General features: G+C 34.8%; 1 protein-coding gene across 10 annotated transcripts in view; it reads left to right on the top strand.

Moving 5' to 3' along the window:
- The window catches only part of FOXJ3 (forkhead box J3), a 155,131-nt gene that overhangs the window by 120,224 nt on the left and 12,636 nt on the right, over positions 1 to 22,271 (top strand). For all 10 annotated transcript variants that reach the window (XM_074217782.1, XM_074217781.1, XM_074217784.1 and 7 more), the window contains 3 exons: positions 6,214 to 6,342; positions 7,710 to 7,884; positions 11,193 to 11,609. In XM_074217782.1, coding sequence (XP_074073883.1) covers positions 6,214 to 6,342; positions 7,710 to 7,884; positions 11,193 to 11,609 — 721 coding nt within the window. The remainder of the gene's footprint in view (positions 1 to 6,213; positions 6,343 to 7,709; positions 7,885 to 11,192; positions 11,610 to 22,271) is intronic.

Below are 22,271 nucleotides of genomic sequence, written 5' to 3'. Positions count from 1 at the left end.
GGTTCTTGATAGTCTTGACAGCAAAGTATCAATTTTGTTGTTCCTACCAAGTATGCTCTTAGTAATTATCTACTGACCAACCCAACTAATAAAGAAGAAATTTGTCTCTAAATTTATGAATTTTGGCCACAGCAATTCTTAAAGGCTCCTATTAAGTTACAAGAGAAATTGATGAAGAATGTACTCTTGTGTTAGTGGAGGAGGTACTCTCACTGACAAAATAAAAATTCTTGAATTTATAGAAGTGAACTTCATAGAAAAGAATTCTTATAATTCATGTCAACATACAGTGATATATTGAGAATTTTGATATTTCCCCTCTGTCAGTTTTTTCCTTGAGGTTTCCTATTGTGTTTTGTGGAGGGAACGTAATCCTATAACATATTTTTATGGGCTTATAGTTTATTTCCCTTTGGATGCTGCGGAGAAGACAGTTTAGTCAAGGATAAGGTAGGGAATGCCTGGCTAACTCCTAGGAATGGGGCTGGTTCCCATTTAAACCACCTTCCTTTTTTTTTCTCTCTCTCTCTCCTTAGTTGTAAATGATTTAGAAGTTTTAACATTTGGATTTCCATGATACTGATAATTGTATAAGATTTTAACCCTATCTTTTTATGGCCAAAACTCCCCCCAAAAATCTAAAGACAAAGTGATCTACTCATTTCAAGTAATAGTTTGTATAATAAAAATAGTAAAAATCTGGTGACAAGAGTGTTGGATTTGAAGCTAAAGTCCTTGGGCAAATTCTAGTTCCAGAACTTAACTCTTTGACCAGTTGACAAATCATTTGTTCACAAACCTTATTTTTCTAATCTCCTAAATGTGGCTAATATCTATTCACCTCATAGTATTTCTATAAATAAAATGTATGTTTAATAGCTATTATACTTAGAGCAGCAACTTAGAATGAACCCTGCTCATTTTCCATCTATGTGTGTACCCACATAACACATATCTGTATAGATAGATCTTGAGAATAGTGACTGTACTTTACTTGTGGGGCAAGAGTAGAAGTTTTAGTGGCAGGCTTGTTGAGAATGACCATCACTTAGAAAATTCAGAGAATTGATATTGAAGAAAAATTTTATAAATGTTATAAATGTAATGAATTTGGGGAAGTCAGCTTTGTTAGTGCAGTTCTGTTTTTGCCTGACATCAGAGACTTTCCATTTGAATCATCATGTGTATGTGTTGGCCTTGAAAGCAGTCACAATACATTCAGTTTGTACCTCAAAATAACTAAACCCTTACTGACAATTGAATTTTAATCTTTTGTTTGATATTTTGATTTTAAAATATCAAACTGTATAACTGATTTGTGTGTTTGCAAAACATAAAATTGCCAAATTTGATTCAGAATCCACCAAATGAAATTGCATTCCATTGGTTTTAGTGGACTGAAAACTGAGAACCTTATTTAGAAAGGACCTCAAACATTCATCTAGTTAAACACATAACTAAATAGTAATACTCTCTATGATATCTCCCAAAGTTATTTTTTTGGTGGTTGTTTTTGGTTTTAGACTGTTTTCACATTAATTCAACACTCACATTGTCCACTTAGTTATAATTTCACAATGTTCTTTTCTCAAGGCCCTTTGTACCCTTGGATTCTTAGAAGGTTGACCACTTTTCCTGGTTATTTTCTCATTTCTAGGGTTTTGTAATACTATATTATTTTTATTCTTTTCTCATGGCTACGTCTTTCTTTATTGATGTGTCATCAGTATCACTGTCATGAATTGTAGGTACATTCTAAGATTCATCTGTCTTGGGTCTTCTGGTCATTTTGTCTATCTCTTGTCTGTCATTTTCATTAAATGATCACCTTTATGCAAGTCATCTGGATCTATGAAACCCTTTTCTCTTGTTGGACATTTCAGTCTTGATGCCCAAAGAAAATTTAAACTCATCTGCAAAATAGAACTCATTAAATATTTTCCCTGTGTTGGTTGAAGGGCACCACAATCTTTTCACTCAGTCAGATTTGCAACTTAGGGACTATTCTAAAAATCATTTCTCTTTCACCCCATATATCCTGTCATTTGCCAAATCATGAAATTTCTACTGTTATAGTATCTCTCATTCACTTCCTTTCTGTTCACATGATCATCTTGGTTTAGGCTCTCCTCACCTCATATTGCTGTCACATCCTAATTTGTTTTTTTTGCCTTTTCAGTCTACCTTCTCTCTTGGCAATAAAATGATTGTGTGTGTGTGTGTGTGTGTGTGTGTGTGTGTGTGTGTGTGTGTGTAACATAGATCTGACAGTTTTACTACCCTAGTCCATAAATACCAATGTCTTCCTGTAAACCCTAATGTCAAATACAAACTGCTCTGTTTGGAATTTAAATTCTTTACAACCTGACCCCAGCTTACCCTTTCAGCCTTACTATGCATTCCTCTCTTTTACCAGATACTGGCATTCAATCAAATAGGACCCAAGAAATGGAATGAGAAACATCACTGTTTCATGTATATTTTTTGTTCTCATTACCTGCAAACCCACTCTCAAGGATATATTAACCTTGAAGGAATGAATCTTCTATTTTGTGACGTGTGGCATTGTGACTAGTACAGTGTTCTATATATTGTAGGTATTGGAAAGAGAGTTTGATTAGAGGACACCAATAGATAATAGAGAAATTGTGTTGAGAGTTGAGTGACTAGCAAAATTGCTGTAATATATTTGGAATATATTAATTGCATGCTATATCATAGCATTTTAATTATTCAGAGAAATTCTAGATCATAAAATTTGTCCTAAAGCTCACCAGAATTGTTGTACTATCATTTACATTTTTATAATTTGGAACTTAACAAATTAGCAAACAGAAACATTTCTACATAGAAAAGAAAAAAATATGAAGCTGATCTCCTATTACATAGTTCATTTTTAAAAGTGTGTGTTGATTTTAACCATATAACCATTTTAACCATTTAACAAAATTCTGTTTGTATCTCATTTTGAACTTTTTAAATATTTCTTATTTCCCCCCACGTTTTATTGATGTACTTTGTTTGCATCTGTCATTAACATTTTTTTTTGTTTGTTTTTGTTTTTGTAAGGCAATAGAATTAAGTGACTTGCCCAAGATCACACAGCTTAGGTAATTATTCCGTATCTGAGTCTGTATTTGAACTCAGATATTACTGACTACAAGGCCAATGTCCTATCCACTGCTCTACCTAGTCACTAACAATCTACTCTTCCCCATTAGAAGCTTTCATCTTTTAATGAAATAGCACCACAGAACAAATCAAAGCATTGGTCGTGTTTGAAAACATACTTCATTCTGTATACTTTGCCAGTTACTGCTGTGCACTGAATCCAGACCAGCTATTTTTCAAGTTTTCTTTATTCACTTTCTAATTCTTTCTTGTAGTTTTCTTCTTTGTGCAGTTTTTAGGCACTAGCATTGGAAACTTTTTAACACTTAAAAAGGACTACCAGTATGAGAGATTATAGGGTTTCAATCTTTAGATAAAATATCTCTTATGGGCATTTTGTTAATATTGGGTTGTGATATTCCAATAAGGTAGATGACTTTTTTTTTTCCATTCTCCCTTTCCTTATTGCAATTCTGGTGAGTTTAGATCTGCTGACATAAAGTACTTGTCTTGAACGATTTATAGTTTTTCATATAAACTATTGTTTACCTGCATCAAGCTTTCATATTATTACTGATTGTTTGGCTTCCACATTTTCACTCCAAAATCTCACTAAATATGGGAAAAGGGATCTTATTAATGGTAGTCCTAGAGTCTTTGTTTGACTTATGACAAGTGAATAGTATGACTGAATTTGGAAATGTGACTGATTGTCCATTGTCCGTTGGAACAGCTTTTTTGCTGTCTTTAAAAAAAAAACATTACAGGCATTTCCAGATAATCTTCCTCTTGCTTCAACTCAATAATAAAATAAAACAATTTAACATCTGATAGTTTACAGTTTTAGCATTCTCTCCCACCTTTCCCTAATGAAAAAAAGATGCATTTTTTCACCTCTTCTGGGGCTAAGATTGTTCATTATGTTACAAAGGGTTCAGTTTCATCTTAGTGTTCTTGTTTGTTATAATAATATATAAGCTTATATAAATCTAGAACTGAAGGACAAGTTCAAGCAACAAGTTCAACCTCCTCATTTTATAGAAAGGAAAGGGAGACCAAAGGATGTCAAATGCTTTCTCTTAACAGATATGTAGGTATCTCTTTATGTTCTCATTACCTCATAATGGATTGTAGGTATCAGAGGTAGGATTTGCAGACATGTCTTCTGATTACAGATTTCTACTGTAATATGTTCCCTTCATGTTTTTCTGTTTCTGATCATGTTTATAGAAATTACTCCATAAATTTTTGGAGTAGAATTTTTTCTGTTTTATTTGTATGCCTCAATTCGTTGAGCTGTTCTCCCATTCAGGAGCATTCCTATTTTGCTTCCAGTTCTTTGCAGTCAAAAAGTAATGCTATAATAAATGTGGTACCCAGAAGTGAACAGTTTTCTATTTTTTTTAAACAAGTTGAGTGATTTGCCCAGGGTCACATAGTTATTAATAAGCATCTGAGGCTGAATTTGAACTTGGGTTGTCCTGACTCCAGGACCACTGCTCTATTTACTGTACCACTTAGCTGCCCCAGGACTAAACTTTTCATGAACCAACCAGAACTGACAAAGGATAAAAGGGCTAGCTGCCTCCTTTCTTAGCAGTTCTTTGGGTCACATTAACTTTGTGTGGGTATCATCTTCACATTCTTCAGACCCTGAGCAATTAATTAAAACTTCTGTATCTTTTTCCATTAGAACTGCTATTAAACTAGATCTGTGGGCTCCTGTAGTTGATATCTTAAACTGAAGAACAGGACTTTTCATTTATCTCTTTTTTGTTTGTTTATTTGGTTTGGTTGGGTGTTTTTGTTTTTGTTTTTGTTTTTTTAGGTTTTTGCAAGGCAAATGGAGTTAAGTAGTTTGCCCAAGGCCACACAGCTAGGTAATTATTAAGTGTCTGAGACCGGATTTGAACCCAGGTACTCCTGACTCCAGGGCCAGTGATCCATCCACTGCGCCACCTAGCCATCCATCTTTTCATTTATCTCTAATAAGATTTATCTGATTAGTTTTAGCCTATCATTCTAGACTGTTGAGATATTTTTCAGTCTTGAGTTTACCTCTGCTCTGGAATAAAGACTCTCAACTCTACTGCTTCCAGAAGCTCTGGGGTCAGATGTGATTCTCCCTCCCCTTCTCCTCCCCCCAGTAGCAATTCCTAACCTACTTAAAGAAATTTGGTGTTTTAATCAGAATGCCAGTGTATTAATGGGGAACAAAAAAAATCTCACTTTCCCAACAAAATTGCACTTGTGTTCCCTGAATTAGGAATCCTGTTCACTCTGAATGTCAACGGGAATATGATTAGATGCACAGTAAATGCTCAGTAAATTCATCGAATAAACTTTGTACCTTATTAATCAGGGCATTCCTGTCATTTCGGAAACATTGGGAAACTTTTTTAATGTGTATGGGAAGTTGATTCACAAATGTAAAATTTGAAGACTTTGAATTGGGGAAAGGACCTAAAAGGAAAACTTAATTGAAGCTTTTTTTGATGATTGATAATTTTCTTGCTTTGTTAGGCCATCTTGAAAAGCTATTGTTCAGTTTTTCATTTTTGTTCAACTCTTTGTGACCCATTAGACATTTTCTTGGCAAAGGTAACTGCAGTTTCTTTTCCAGCCCATTTTACAGATGAGGAAACTGAGACAAAGAAGGTTAAGTGACTTGCCCAGGGTCACACAGCTAGTAAGTGTCTGAGGCTGAATTTGACTTTAGGTTTTTCTGACTCCAGAACTGGAACTCTGTCCACTTTGATAATAGTATATGCAGTGCTGCAAGAGAAAGAATTGATAATAGACTCTTTTCTTAGCTTGCATCATTTAGTTTAACTCCAATTCCTCCTCTTGTACCTGCTATGTGCATCAGAGCTAAATCTTGTTCTTTAACAGAGTGAGCTGTAAATACTCGTTTGTTTAAAAAAAATTCTTTGAAACCCAGACCTATTTTTGAAAGCTAACCTTATTAAAGGATTATGTTCATGTTTGGAGTAATGCATGTAGCTACTCTTTATTTTAGAATATCTTGGTAGAATTGTCAAGTAAAGTAATATATCCCATTTTAGTTGATCTTTGTCCAAATATTTGTTTTTTGCATTCTAGGTAACATTATATAATCCTGATCAGGATGGCAGTGACAGTCCACGCAGTAGCCTTAACAACAGTCTCTCAGACCAGAGTTTGGCATCTGTTAATTTGAACAGCGTTGGAAGTGTGCACAGCTATACACCAGTAAGCCCATTGAAATGCTCTTTATACTTTAATTCAGAATTGGAACTTAGAACTAAACTCAGCAGAAGATACAGATTAAATGTGAAGAAGGGCAGCTTTAAACTTAGAGATATACAATTAGCAGGTTATAAATAGACTTTGGGAAACTACTTCCTATGTAGATGATGATCCCATATGCATACTTAGAAGGTTATTTGTAACTTGATTTTGAAAATGGTTGTGTTCAAGTGCTTCAGAGCATATTGATTGCTCGGAATGCAGACAATTTTTAAGTATTGGATGAGTCCTCTTGTTTTAAGTTTCAATTTACCAACTTTTTAAAAAAGTAATTAATTCTGTAATAAATCAGTAATTTTTAACCTAAATATTTTTTATTGATTTTTTGATGTAGTATAATGTTAAACTGCATTTAAACAACTGATGTTTTTTCTTTTCTTATTCAGAATCTTAAAAATAGGTAATTCTTTTATGAAAACTAGCTGGGAATTCATCATTACTTTGTGATAAAGGATCATTACTTTAAATTTTAAGAATTCAAGGCACTGATCCCTTCCATTTTTCTTCTATTTCCTTTGGTTTCCCTTTTGAATTTATAACTAGCTACCTTATTTTTACTCCCTCTTTTTCTTGTTTTCTCTTTAGAACTTCCTCCTATCTCCCAGAGTTGAGAAGGAGGCAAATAAAGGATCACTGATTTTTCAGGCAGTGACTGCACTAGAAACTGATGTCACAAAATTTGAGTTGTCCAAAAGTGTTAGTTTCCATTCCTGTCCATCAAAAAAGTATTTTTTATTTTTCACCCTCCCTATAGAGTATCACATGAATCCAATAAGAACATGGCCAGTTGGATTTGAATGAAGCTATGACTTAGATATTAGAAGTGATTTTTATTTAGCCACAGTGATCAGATACTGCATATCCTACCTTATATAAAATAACAGGTACGTTAGTAGCAGTGTAAAAAAAATAAAATAATGCTATTATTGAATAGATGAAAGGATTTTTGTATAGTTGGCTACTGTAATAGGACATGATTGGGTCATGTTTAAAAAACAATACATTATTGTTCTAATCTTTTTTGGCATGTGGGAGTGGGAGATACTTGATATTGAGCATGTACTGATTCTGGGGTAGGTCTGCTCATGGACATCCAGCTTATGACTCTATTTTGGCACCCATACTAGAGATAATTAGGATGGTCCCAGTAATAGGATTATCATATGACAGCCAACTTAGGGTATTCCTCTCTCCCTCCCCCATTTAGATTACATTCTTTTAGCATGTGAACCTCAGTAGTTTGTTTTTTTAAATGATAAACTCAAATGTAGAGCCTAGAATAAGTAGTATTTTCTTTTAACTAACATTAGGTGACAAACCATCCAGAGCCAGTCTCTCAGTCACTTACTCCTCAACAGCAGCCACAGTACAGCATCCCAGATCGCGACAAGCAACTACTTTTCTCAGAATATAACTTTGAAGATCTTAGTGCCTCATTTCGAAGTCTTTATAAGTCAGTTTTTGAGCAGTCACTTAGCCAACAAGGTGAGTTTTTTTTGTATTTTAAGAAATATTTTCACAGGGTAATTAGTATATTTTCCCACTCATCAAAGTTGTTCTTAGAATCTTTTAAGGAACAGGGGGTATATTGGAAATACATGCAGTTGTGTGTAACTATTGACATCAGTAGTATTGACATCTCTTTCCCCTCCTTTATGAATCACTTGGATACTCATTTTTAACTGGCAGCTCTCCAATTTCAAGAATTAGCTCTCACCTTTATCAAGCACCAAAACCTCCTCAAATTAATATTTTATTGCACTTAAATGTTGGAAAATATGAAAAATATTGTGGTTCTTGATAATGATATCTTCATCAAAATATCTTGACCCCAGAAGGAACTTGGATTATTGCACAATAGTTTTCCATTTAATAGAAGAATTGATATCAGGATTAGCAAAACACTGTTGTCATAGGCCATCTGCTGGCTCGTAAAAATAGCCTTTTTATTTAGAACTAGTTGTTGTGGTGATGATGTTTGTTAAAATGGTACTTCTTCTGTAAACCTGATGTTTGGTTAACACCAGCTACTTTAGACAATTGTGTACATGTCAATTACATAATTAGATAAAGCCTAAGAGTTGACTTTGCTTGACCTACTTGGTTTTATGGACCTTTCTTTCACACTCAAATTGAAGAAGGGCCTCATGAAATGATTTATATTTGGCCAGAGTAGGTGCTTAAGTTGGTAAGCAGAAGGTGGACTTTTTTTTAAAGATTTTGAGTTTTGAGTTTTTACAATTTTTCTCCAATCCCCCCCCCCCCCCCCATGGAAAGCAATCTGTCGGTCTTTATTTTGTTTCTATGTTATACATTGATCCAAATTGAGTGTGATGAGAGAGAAATCATATCCTTAAGGAAGAAAGAAAAAAGTGTAAGAGATAACAAGATCAGACTAAGATATCTGTTGTTTTTTTTCCTAAATTAAAGGGAATAGTCCTTGAAATTTGTTCAAACTCCATGCATCTTTATCTAGATACAGATGGTATTCTCCATTGCAGACAGCCCCAAATTGTCCCTGGTTGTTGCACTGATGGAACAAGCAAGTCCATCAAGGTTGAACATCACCCCCATGTTGCTGATAGGGTGTACAGTGTTTTTCTGGTTCTGCTCATCTCATTCAGCATCAGTTCATGCAAATCCCTCCAGGCTTCCCTGAATTCCCATTCCTCTTTTTTTTTTTTTTTTTTTTTTTGTTTTTACATTTTTGCAAGGCAAATGGGGTTAAGTGGCTTGCCCAAGGCCACACAACTAGGTAATTATTAAGTGTCTTGAGACCAGATTTGAACTCAGAGCCCGTGCTTTATAAACACTGTGCCACCTAGCTGCCCCCCTCTTTGTTTCTAATAGAACAATAGTGTTCCATGACATACATATACCACAGTTTGCTAAGCCATTCCCCAATTGAAGGACATTTACTCGATTTCCAATTCTTTGCCACCACAAACAGGGCTGTTATGAATGTTTATGTACAAGTGATGTTTTTACCCTTTTTCATCATCTCTTCAGGGTATAGACCCAGTAGTGGTATTGCTGGATCAAAGGGTATGCTCATTTTTGTTGCCCTTTGGGCGTAGTTCCAGATTTCTCTCCAGAAAGGTTGGATGAGTTCACAGCTCCACCAACAGTGTAATAGTGTCCCAGATTTCCCACAACCCTTCCAACAATGATCATTATACTTTCTGGTCATATTAGCGAGTCAGAAGGTGGACTTCTAACTTAAAGAATAATATAGAAATTTGAGAGGGAACACATATAGAATGTATATGTTAGCCTGAAAGAGGTGAGAAAAAAATGGAAAGTTTAATACCTTGAAGTATTTTGCTCAAAAAAGTGAATGTAACAATATAGCAAATTATAAATCAGATTAGCAGTTGAAAAGTAATCTGAATGCTAGTTGTTTTTAATTGTCAAGAATACTTTTTAGGGATTAGTACTTCTACTTTGGCTCATGAATGAAGACTGTCCTGATGTTAGTTGTAGTTGTCTTTCAATAGCAAAGTAGACCACATCAGGAAAGTGATGGTCTGACTTGCACTTAAGATGAGGGAATGGCATGCAAACATGTCCTTTCTATCCCATGTGAGCCCAGTAGCCTGACATAGTAAGATCAGTTGGTGATCAGTGGGAGATCTTGACTTTTTGTCAGGTCTTTCCCATATCATCATCATTTCCCATATCTTTGGCATTATGGTACCATCTCTTGATGGTCTACCTTTGTGTGGTCTTATAACCTGTTTCTTGAGAAATTGAAATTTATGGAGAAAGTTATGGAAAAAGAGCCTAGTTAAAAAAAGGCATTTATTTCAGGGAACTGTTGTTTCTGTATGAGAGGGTGAAAAAAGTCAAGAACGTATTTTTTGCAAAGTGAAGAAAATCAGAAATTAGAAAGTTAGAATGCTTATTTTGAATAATTAAATACATTTAAACTAACTAATGCTTGGTCCTCAGTGTATTAAAGATTGATACAAGGGGCAGCGAACTGTCATAGTTACCTCAGACACTTAACTTGCTGTGTAACCCAATTACCCTTTCCTCTAAAAAAGATGAATGCAACATAAGATTAATGCCCTAGGTTACCTATGTTCCATAGTGTTTCCTTTCTGAAGGAGGGAGAAAATTTGGAATTTCAGAATTTTATAAAAATAAATGTTGACAATTGTTTTAGCATGTAATAGGAAAAACTATATAAAATTTAAACAAGAGAAAGAAAAATGTCTCTCCAGGAGTAAATTTTAACTGATGGACTGCTAGAAGGCACAGTGAATTTCAGTTCCTCTTTTTCTACCCCAAACACAAACACACAGATTAATAGTCATATATCCCCAAAGAACTCTTCTGGTCAAGATGAACTGTCCCAGGATAATCTCAGTACTTCTTAAACCTAAGATTTGGTTTGGAGTTTCAATTGAGATTTGTGGTATAGCGAGGTTTGTAGGCATGGCCCTAAGCCTTGTTCAGTAAGATGAAACTACATGAACATGAAACACTCATTCCAATGTTTTAGAAATCTCAATTCCTCCCTGTGGGTTATAGGGAGGAATTGCATCTACTGCTCTACTCCTCCATCCCTGTTGCATGTCATGCCTCCAAGGAGATCTTCTGGAAATAGGTGGTGAAGCCCAAATTCATACCATTCTTGATTTGGGGGTTTGGGGGTGGAGAGAGAGAGAGAGAGAGAGAGTGTGTGTGTGTGTGTGTGTGTGTGTGTGTGTAGGATAAATTTTAAAGAAATATTTTTTTTACCAAAAAAATATGACCAAAAAGTATTTGTTTCTCTTTATTATTTTTAGGTTTGATGAGTATCCCTTCTGAATCATCCCAGCCACCCCATACTTCATGTTCCTATCAGCACTCTCCCAGCAATACCGTGAGCTCTCACCAACACAGTGGCCAAAGCAACTTATCGAATAGCCACAGCAGTGGTCTTGGCGCTACTGCCAATAACTCTGTGGCACAAGTTTCTTTGTCTCATCCCCAGATGCACACACAACCATCTCCTCATCCTCCCCATCGACCACATGGTTTATCACAGCATCCACAACGTCCTCAGCATCCAACACCACACCCACAACAACACAACCAGCTGCAGTCTCCACACCCCCAGCATCCGTCTCCACATCAACACATACAGCATCATCCGAATCATCAGCATCAGTCGTTAGCACATCAGACACATCCACCCCCACAGCAGGTATCCTGTAATTCTGGTAAGTTCTCATCTTCTAAGTTGTGTTTAGTTAATTATATATCAGAAGCGATTCCTAGCTATTCATAGTTCTGCATATTTGAAGATAGGAATGAGGGGGTTGTGTTCTGAGGTATTTAAAACCATAAAAGGATGGGTTACTAAACATGGCAATCATGTGACATTTATAACAAAAACTTTGTTTTTGGGAAGGATCATATGTGATAGCTTTACAACACCTTAGAGGTCATCTATTTACCCTATAATTTAAAGTATTCAGTTTATCCTTAGGTTGAACTAGAGTGTCTATTTTAAATCCAGTTATATTTCTATTTAGATTGGGTATTCAGTGACCATTGTAGGTTTTCATGTCAAAGTTTTTGGATTTGTCCTGATGCTCTTCATAAATTTCCTCTTATGTGACTTTGGAAGGCATGTAGTAGCCCAAAGGAAAACAGTATTTTCATGCAGTGATCTAGTGTGGGCTTTCTGACTCTTGTTTTAAACAAGAGGTTGGCAATCTTATGATGTGCAAACAGTGATTATTTTTCCTTCTCTCTCCTCCTTAACCTCATAGTTATCTTTATTTTGAAATTTTGTTTTTATTCTGAATTTAAATGCTAAAAAAGAACGTTCCTATTCATGTAGCAGAACACAGAAGGTTCTATTAGAGAACTCAAAATCTCCCACTTAACCTTGATAGAGTTGAAAAAAATCTATAATAAATTCTACACATTACTCTCAAAACTTTCTTGCTTGTCTGTACTTCCTTCTAAACTTCTTTTCTTCTCTTATATGCATTTTTAAAAATTGTTATAAAATTTTTTTTTTGGTATCACTATTCCTCTTCCCTCTCCTCCATTTGACAAGAGAAATAGAGTGGCACTTGTAACAAATAAGTATCTTGTGTCCATCACTTCTCTGTTGAAAGGAGGTATGTCATCATAAGTTTCTGGTAGAAAAGATAATTCAAATGAGTTAATCTTTATAAAGATATTTGCAAACCTTAAAGTGCTATATAATTCTGGTTGATGATGGTGATAATGATTATTAGAATTATAGCCTTGATCAGTATCCTCAACTCTTTCAAAGTTGTTTCTTTTAAGTGTTCTTACATTGTATAAATTTTTCTCCTACTTATGTTCATTTTTTTTGTTTGCTTTTTAGGTTTGTTTGTTTGTTTTGTTTTTTTTTGCAAGGCAAATAGGGTTAAGTGGCTTGCCTAAGGCCACACAGCTAGGTAATTATTAAGTGTCTGAGGCCAGATTTAAACTCAGGTACTTCTGGATCCAGGGCTGGTACTCTATTCACTGCGCCACCTAGCCGCCCCTTACTTCTGTTCATTTTTATTCTGCATCAAAAAAAAATAGATAAAAACATTTATTAAATGCTTATTGTGCCAGGGACATGCTAGCAGTACAAACGAGTACAAAAATAAATACAGACCCTCTTCTCAGAAGTTGCTCTTCCAGTGATGGAAGATAACATATAAGAGGGAGCTGAAAAGATAGGTGGAAGAGGTAGCCCCATATAAAAAGGAGATAGGTGAGAAAGGCTTTTCTAGAGTACCTCAGCAAATGGAATTTCCAATGAAGTACTCATCAGTCAGAAGAGCGGCTTCAGGATTGAGGATTCTCTGACATCATCTCTTTTATCACTTTTAATGGCACAATAATATTCTATTACATTCTTTAAACCACAGTTTATTCATCTGTTCTCCATTTGTCTAAAATTTTTTAGATTCTTTTTTCCCTTTTAATCTCTCCCTTTAAGATCAGAAAGTTCATGAGTTTTGTTTTCTTTTTTGCTATTTGCTTGAGACTAATTCCTCACAGGCATTACCTTTCTTCTCTCCCTCCCTATGTGTGCCTCCTCCCATCCTTGATTGTTTCTCAGTTTAATTTAATGTATTTCTACTCTTGGTATTGGTGGGTGTCCATGCCAAAACTCTTTTGTTCATTTCATATGAGTGAGGTTCATTTGCTGCCCACTCATTCCAACCATTCCAACCATTCCTACATGTTCGAATATTCTCACACACTCTAATTAAGAGAAGTAGCAAATTCTACCTCCTTTTTTCCTCTTTCTTTTGTTTCTTCAGATCCTTAGAACAGGATCAAACCCCAGGATATCTGTTACTTAACTTGTTCAGTACATTTTGAGAACATTGAGTCTGAAGGGACACATTTCATTTCCCCCAGTCAATGAGCATTAAACCTTTATAAAAATTTACTAATTGCTCAGAAAAAAAAAATTATCTTTCTAGGTTTCTCCTTTATTTTATAAAAGATTCATTTTTTTTCCTCTTTTGGACTACATTTAATTTTGCAGGATAAGTTATTCTTGATTGCAAGCATCTATCTTTTTTCCTTTTAGAATATTCCTAGATTGCCTCTGGTTTTTAGTAAAATCTGCTAGGTCCGAAAACTAGGTAAAGACTCAACACTTCACACCATCTACCAGTGTGATTTCCTAATAGATGACTTCGACATATAGGATGATCTTATAACCAAATTAGAGGAACAAGGAAAAAATGTCTTTAAGATTTATAGATAGAGGACAAGTTCATGTGATCAGACAAAGTATAGCAAGTATCACAGAAAATAAAATGAACAATTTGATTATGTAAATTTTAAAATTTGAATAAATGCAGTAATGGAGAGGGGAATCTGATTTAGGTTTTATTTCCAAAGTACCTAAGAAACTCATTCACATTTGTACAGAAAAGAACCTTTTATCCATTGATAAATGGCCAAAAGATGTATATACTGGCAGTTCTCAAGAGAAAAAATCCAAAATATCATTTGAAAAAAGTTCCTAATCACTAGTCATTAAAGAAATTAAAGCAACTGTTGAGTTTCCTTCTCATATATCAGATTGGCCAAGTTGATAAGGAAATTAACAAATGTTGGTAGTAGTCTTGGAAAAACAAGCATAATAATGCAGTTTAGAGCTGTCAAATGATACAACCAGTCCAGTAAGCTAAAAGTTAGTCAACTGTGTATACTTTGACCCAAAGAGATCAAAAGAGATTTTAAAATAAGAGATTTTAAGAAAAATTAATGAAGTAGTTATTGTGTGGTGGCAAAGAATTGGAAAATAAGGGGGTGCTGAGCAGCTGGAGAATGGTTGAATACATTATGTTAAGTGAATGGTATTGTGCTGTAAGAATTAATTGAAAAGGACAGAACTTAGAAAACTAAGAAGACTTATATGAACAAATGGAGTGAAATGAAAACTAGGGAGACCAACTTAGCAGTCCCAACAGTATAGAGACAAACAACTTTGAAACTCTTAAGGACTGATTAATTCAGTGACCATCCAATGCAATGATAAGGCATGCTATCCTTCCAGAGAGGTGATGGACTTAGCATGCATGACCCAAGCAGGAATTTGCTTTGTTTGACTGCATATTTGTTGTAAAGGGATTTGCTTTCCTCCCCTCCTCTCAATGAGGGTGGAGGGGCTAGGGAGGGAAAATAAATGGGAGAGAAAGTAATGTTTGTTAATTGAAAAAAAAATAATTTTTACAAAGGAGAAAAATGTTGCCAGGTTTTCTATGATCTTGACCATTTGTTCTAATTAAATTTGGGTACTTTCTATTCATGATTTCTTGAAATAGATTGTAGAGCCCTTATCTCTATTACCCCCTCATGGTTTGGAGGGGTAATGCCATTTTTAAAAAACAAGTTTTGGAGCAGCCAAGTGGCACAGTGGATAAAGCACTGGCTCTGAGTTCAAATCCAGCGTCAAATACTTAATAATTGCCTAGTTGTGTGACCTTGGGCAAGTCACTTTAAACCCACTGCCTTAAATAAAAATAAAATTTTAAAAGTTTTTTATTTTTTAATTTAATATTTTTATTTTCTTCCAATTACTTGGAAACACAATTTTTAACATTTGTTTTTAAAATTTTTGAAGTTCCAAATTCTGTCCCTCTCTTCCTTCCCTTCCCCCCCCCCCCATTGAGAAGGTGGGAAATTTGATATAGTAAAGTCAATGTAAAACATACTTTCCGTATTGTAGGGCAAAAAAACCCCAAGACAAAAAACCCATGAAAAGTAAAGAAAAAGTATGCGTTTTTGCATTCAGATTCTTATCAGTTCTTTTTCTAGAATTGGATACCATTTTTCCATCATAAGTCCTTCAGAATTACCTTGGATCACTTATTGCTGAGAATAGCTAAGACATTCATAGTTGATCTTTATTCAGGTTTGCTGTAACCGTATACAATATTCTCCTGGTTCTGCTCATTTCACTTTGCTCTCATTTCATGTAAGTCTTTACAGCTTACTTAGAAGAGCATCTTCTCATCATTTCTTATAGCATGATAGTATGCCATCCCCTAATTGTTGAACATCCCCTCACTTTTCAATCTTTTTGCCACCACTAAAAGAGCTGCTATAAATATTTTTGTGCACATAGACCCTTGGGTCTTTGGTATATAGACAAATTGATGAATGCATGCCCCTTGGACATAATTGAGTTTATTTTCCAACATTTGTCATTTTCCCTTTTCTGTCACATTAACCAGTCTGATAGGTGTGTGCTGAGAGTTGTTTCAATTTGTATTTCTATAATCAGTAGTAATATAGATAATTTTTTATATGACTAGATAGCTTTGATTTGTCTGAAATCTGCCTATTCATTTTTATCAACTGAGGAATGGCTCATCCTTATAAATTTGACTCAGTTTTCTATATATCAGAAAAATGAGGTCTTTGCTATACATAAAAATTTTTTCACAATTATTACTATAATTTTCCTTCTTTATGTTTTCGCCATTTATTCTTTCTCCTTTTTCCCTGACGAGTCTCAAAAATATTTTATTTCTAACTTTTATCTCCCTCAATCTGCCCTCCCTTTTATCTGTTCCCCACTCCCATCCCCTTCTAATTTCCTGTAGGGTAAGATAGATTTTTATTCTCAACTGAGTGTGTATATTATTATTCCCTCTTAAAGTCAATTCTAATGAGAGTAAGGCTCATTTGCTTATATCCCCTTCCCCCATCTTACCCTCTACTACTAAAGTTCTTTCAAGGCTCTTTTGTGTCAGATAATTTACCTCATTCTTCCTCTTTCCTCTTTTCCTAGTACATTTCTTTTAACCATTTTAATTTTTTTAAAGATAACTATTTCATCATGTTAAATTCACACCCATATAAAAGAATGTAAATAGTTTAATCTTAAAGTCTCTTATGATTTCCCTTTCCTGTTTACCTTTTTTGTGTTTCTCTTGAATCAAATTACATTTGAAAGTCAAATTTTCTATTCAGTCATTCTTCATTTCATTGTATACCCATTTTTTTCCCCTGGGGGGGTATATATATATATACACACATATATACACTCAATTTTGTTGGGTAGATGATTGTTGATTGTTATCTTAGCTCTTTTGCCCTATGGAATATCATATTCCAAATCCTCTAGTCCTTTAATATAGTAACTGTTAAATCTTGAGTTATTCTGTCTGTAACAATATTTGAATTTTTTCTGGCTGCTTTCTCCTTGACTTGGGGGCTCTGGAATTTTATCTTATCTCCTTGGAGTTTTCATTTGGGGATCTCTTTCAGGAGGTGAATGTTGTATTCTTTTCCATTTCTCTTTTATCTTCTCTTTCTAGAATATCAGAGCAATTTTCCTTGATAATTTCTTGAAAGATGATGTTTAGACTCTTCTTTTGATCATGGCTTTCTGGTAGATCAGTAATTTTTAAATTATTTCTCTTGGATCTATTTTCAATTGTGAAAATGAGATTTCACATTTTCTTCTAATTTTTTTCATTATTTTGGTTTTGTTTGTTTGTTGATTTCTCATAAAGTAATTTTCTTCCATTTGCTCAGTTCTAAATTTTAAGGAATTATTTTCTTCAGTGAATTTTCCTACATCTTTTTTTCCATTTAGCCAACTCTGTTTTTTAAAGTGTTCTTCTCTTTATTAGCTTTTTCTGCCTCTTTTACCATTGGTCTATTCTGTTTTTTAAGGTATTCTTTTCTTTAGTATTTTTTGTGTCTCCTTTATCAAGTTAATGACTCTTGCATAACTCTCATTTCTCCTCTCAGGTTTTCTTCTACCTCTTACCCTTTTTGAGCTCTTGCATGACTTGAGATCAATTCATATTTTTCTTTCAGGTTTTAGATTTTTAGTTTTTCTGGTTTTGACTTTGTTGTTTTCTTCTAAGTTTGTGTTTTGATATCAAGTCACCACAGTAATTTTCTTTAATCAGCAATTTTTTTCTGTTTGCTCATTTTTTTCAGTTATTTCTTAATTTTTAATTCTACACTAAAGTGAAGCTCTGCTTGCAGAGGAGAGGGGGACTGCCCTAAGCTTCATTTTTTTTTTTTTGTGAAGGAGTTTTCAGAGATAATTCTGTGAACCTGTGAGTTTTTATTCTTCCAAAATGATATGATCTAGGGAAAAGTGTGTTTACTACTCTCTTGACTTCTGATAAGGTCTGTGAGTGGCCACAAATATTCTTTTCTGCCCTGGGACTATGACCAAGGCTTCTGCTCTCTTTGGGCTGCAAGCTCTGGTGGCAGTGCTTCTCCTTGCCCTGGGACTGAGACTTTGGACTGTAACCTGGATCCTAGGATGAGCACAGAGTCATGTTGTCAGTGCTAGCAAAAGGACCCTCTGGGATCTCCTTCTCACCCATAGTCTGACCAAGTCTATGGGCTCAGAAGTCCTCTTCTGCTGCCACTGATTGAGCGGCCCCCAAGGCCTAGTGCTGGTTTACTGTTACATAGGCCTGTACTGACTTAGACTGAATTCCTCTTTCACCCCCATGAAACAGACTTTTCTTGCCAATTTTTAAAATTGTCTTGAATTGGAAAATTGTTTCACCCCAAATTTATGGTTTCTACTGTTTCAGAATTTGTTTAGAGATGGTATTTAAGGTTTCGGGGAGGAGAGTTCAGGCAAGTCCCTTCTTTTCTCAACCATGTTGACTCTGCCCCGTCCTGTCATGGTTTTTGAAGAGTATAACAATTCTTTAATTTGTCTCTCCGCCTCTTTTCTAAGTCAGTTGTTTTCAAAGGAGATTTCTCATATTTTATTAAATTTTTAGATTCCATTTCTTAAGTAAAGTTCACTACTTTCCAAATGATTTATTGTTCTTTCCTCTTTAAAAAAATAAAAAAAGGTCAAACTTGATTCATATTAGGTATATAAATGCTTAATGGATCCTGTGGAAAATGCTTTTTTTTTTTTAAGTCTTCTTGCAGTTGTTAGTCACAAACAGTCCCTCCTCTTGAGGTGTTTATATTCTAATGGGGAAGGCAACATATGAAAACTAAATTGAAAAGGGACAGGGCTGAAGAACGTAATCAGCTTAGAGACATAATGGGGAAATCTGGAGGTATAGAACCTAGAGGGAAATGAAGACATGACCAATTCCCTCCTTAATTAAAAGTTCTTTGAAATGCAATTCTCAGTCCTATCTGACCCTGTTCCAAATTGCTTTCCATTAGTGTACCTATCTTTCCACAATGCCTGAATGGTTCTTATTTTTAACTTTTTTGATTTGCATTTTTTTAGTGATTTGGAACAGTCTTCCAGATACAGATCTTTGAGAACTGTTTGTTCCTATCCTTTGATCACATCCATTGTAAAATGATTTGGGGTCTTAGATATTTGTGTTATTTTTTTGATGTTTCTTGGATAGCAGATCTTTTTTTAATTTTTTTTGTTTTTTTGTTGTTTTTGTTTTGTTGTTTTTTGTTTTTAGTTTTTTGCAAGGCAATGGGGTTAAGTGGCTTGCCCAAGGCCACACAGCAAATTATTAAGTATCTGAGGCTGGATTTGAACTCAGGTACTCCTGACTCCAGGGCTGGTGCTCTATCCACTGCACCACCTAGTTGCCCTGCTATCAGATCTTTATTAGAAAGATGGTGTTTTTTTAATAATTCACACAGTCCTAAGCAAAATTGTGAGATAGTTGATCTTTGTTGACTTGTTCTTTCTACTAGTACCCCCCCCCCCCCTTTTCCTGGTATGTTCCCTATTCCACCTTTTTTTATTCTTAACTCTTAAGTGAGATAATGAGATAATCTTAGGTAATCATGGAAACATCTATAAGGCTATTGCCATTGAACCAAAGGAAATTACGAAGCTGCAGTGAAGCTAATGAAATTTTGGATAAGATCCTCAGAATCAGCTTGTATATGGGATTGCAGAGTTGGAGAGATGGGGAAGGGATGGGGGCATAGAGGTGACCCTTCTGTATTCCCAATCCTTCATTTTTTCTGCTGCCAGGAACCTGAGATTTATTAGGCAAAAAGTTACAGTGGAAAGAGTGCTGAAGAGTGCTGAACTTGGAGTCACAGGACTTGAGTTCAAATCCTCCTCTGCCACTTACTTCCTGTGTGACTTTGAGTAAGTCATTTGACCTCTCTCATGTTCAGTTTCCTCACCTATAAAATAAAGGGGTTGGACTAGGTAACCTCTAGGGTCCCTTCAAACCCTAGATGTTAGAACAGTGCCCAAGTTTTTTGAAAAATTTTCTCCTCTTGCAAAAAACTCTTCCAGGCTTTCTCATGGCATACCTGACTTTTGTGGGTAAGGATAGCAAGCCATCAGAGGATGCTACCTTTCATTCTTATTATTAAATAGAAAAATGCTAGGCTTTACTAATATGGTTACAGTAATAAAGATTGTCCATTGTTCTTCCTATAATCTTGCTCAAAAGTGGCCTTCCTTTTCTTTTCGTTTTGAATTATGAATAAATATGAGTATTTGCATATCACAGGAACAGAAATGGAGGATTGTATGGATCTCTAGAGTATAAAGCTTGAATTTCTAAAAAAAAATTAAATTCTTCAAAACTAGTCAGCTAGATAAAGGCAGCTTAAGGAACAGTACATATACCAAGTGCTGGATCCAGAGTCGTAAGACCTGAATTCGAATGTAACCTCACACATTTAACTATGTGACCATGGCATATCACTTAACTATGGCCTGTCACAGTTTCCTCTTTTATAAAAAATGAATATTATAATAGCACCTGTCCTCAGGGAGGGACCAAATGAATTAAAGTTGCAAACTTTAAAGCACTATATAAATCCTAGCTGTTACTTTTAATTAAAGCAGTTTCTCACTATGTCTCCTTCCAAATCTTGTTCTGTTCACGCCTGTGCCTTTTTAAACAGTGCTTCAATGACATTCTTTTCTTTGTTTGCATTTTTGGGACATCATTATTGATAGTCCCACCCTCTCTTCCTTAACTCTTCCCCCTATCCCATTTGAAGGGGGGAAATAACCTTGTAGTTGATAAGTATATTCAATTAAAACTAGTCTATGTTATTGTCCATATCAGAAACATGTTTTATGCAAGTCTCCCACCTGTCTTCTAGGTGATGATGGGTACTGGGTTGTTACTCCTCTGGAACTGTGGCCAGCCATGGTTTTGATTACTTCTAGATTTTTAAGCCATCATTTTTCTATGACAGTGACCTGTATACTGGTGGTGGTGTTAGGCTCAAAAGAGAGAAAGTGTTTCCTTAATGTGTGATACAATTGTCATTTCATAAACAAAATTTTGGTTTTTAAATTTAGAAAATACAGCCTTTTCTTCTTTTTGTTCCAATAAATCCACTTTCAGTTTTAATTTTTTAATTTGACCTCTAGAAAATTAAAATAAAGAACAACCCACAGAATCTCAGGATAAATTTGGATTTAAATAGCTTGACAGATTTTTTAATATTTTTTTCCTAGAAGGGGTTCTGTTTTTGTTTTTCAGTAGAACATTAATACATAATCTTTATAGGTCAGAGAGCTGGATCGCATTTTTAGATACTGAATTTTAAAGAAGTGGCTTTATGTGACTGATGAATAGAGATGTCAAAGTATCTATAGGCCCAAGGATCTGGAGTTAAGATTTTGTGCTTTGACACCTATATCTTATATTGTCTCTAATATGAAGTAATTGGAAATTATGATATTCATTTTGTGATGAAAATTTTCACAGAATCTCAATGTTTAGACAAAGAAGGGGACATTAGAGATCATCTAGTCCACCCCTCCTCATTTGATAATTGAGAATCCAGAAGGCCAGAAAGGGGAGGGGGCTTAACCAGGGATGCAGAGCTACTCAGTGGCAGAACTGGGGCTCTAACTTCAAGACCATACTCTTCTTACTACATCCCTAACTTGCTAAAATTAATTTTTCAAATCTTAAAACAATTCATATGAAAAATGTGGTTTAAAATGAATCATTGTGAAGTGATTGAAATATAGTATAAATGTAAAGTAAGTATGATATATAATAAACATAGAATATCTATGATAATTATTACAATTTTACAAATTATTGCTTTTATTCACTCTAGTTACCTAATTAGGTTTTATAAAAATGTAAGTTTGGGTTAGGATCCCTGCTCTGTCTTTTTCTTAGAATATTCCAGACAGAACCTAAAATTTGTCTAGAGAGGGAATCTTAACCTTTGTTATATCTTGAACTCCTTTGGCATTTTGGTGATGCATTGTGGACCCTCTTTTCAGAATAATGTTTTTAAATGCATAAAATGAAAAATATACCTTTGGAAGAAGAGCACTTAGTATCTGTCAAGGTGTATGATAATTGATGGGGATACATAGAAAAGCAGAAAAATCTCTATTGCCAAAGAGTCCATTAACTGCTATGAACAGATTAGTTTATATATGAGATATTAATGGGGATTTGGAATGG

Source organism: Macrotis lagotis, chromosome 1 (assembly GCF_037893015.1).
Source record: "Macrotis lagotis isolate mMagLag1 chromosome 1, bilby.v1.9.chrom.fasta, whole genome shotgun sequence".
In the NCBI taxonomy this organism is placed as follows: Eukaryota; Metazoa; Chordata; class Mammalia; order Peramelemorphia; family Peramelidae; genus Macrotis; species Macrotis lagotis.
Note: the sequence above shows the minus strand (reverse complement) of the source record. Positions and strands in the feature narration are given on the sequence as shown.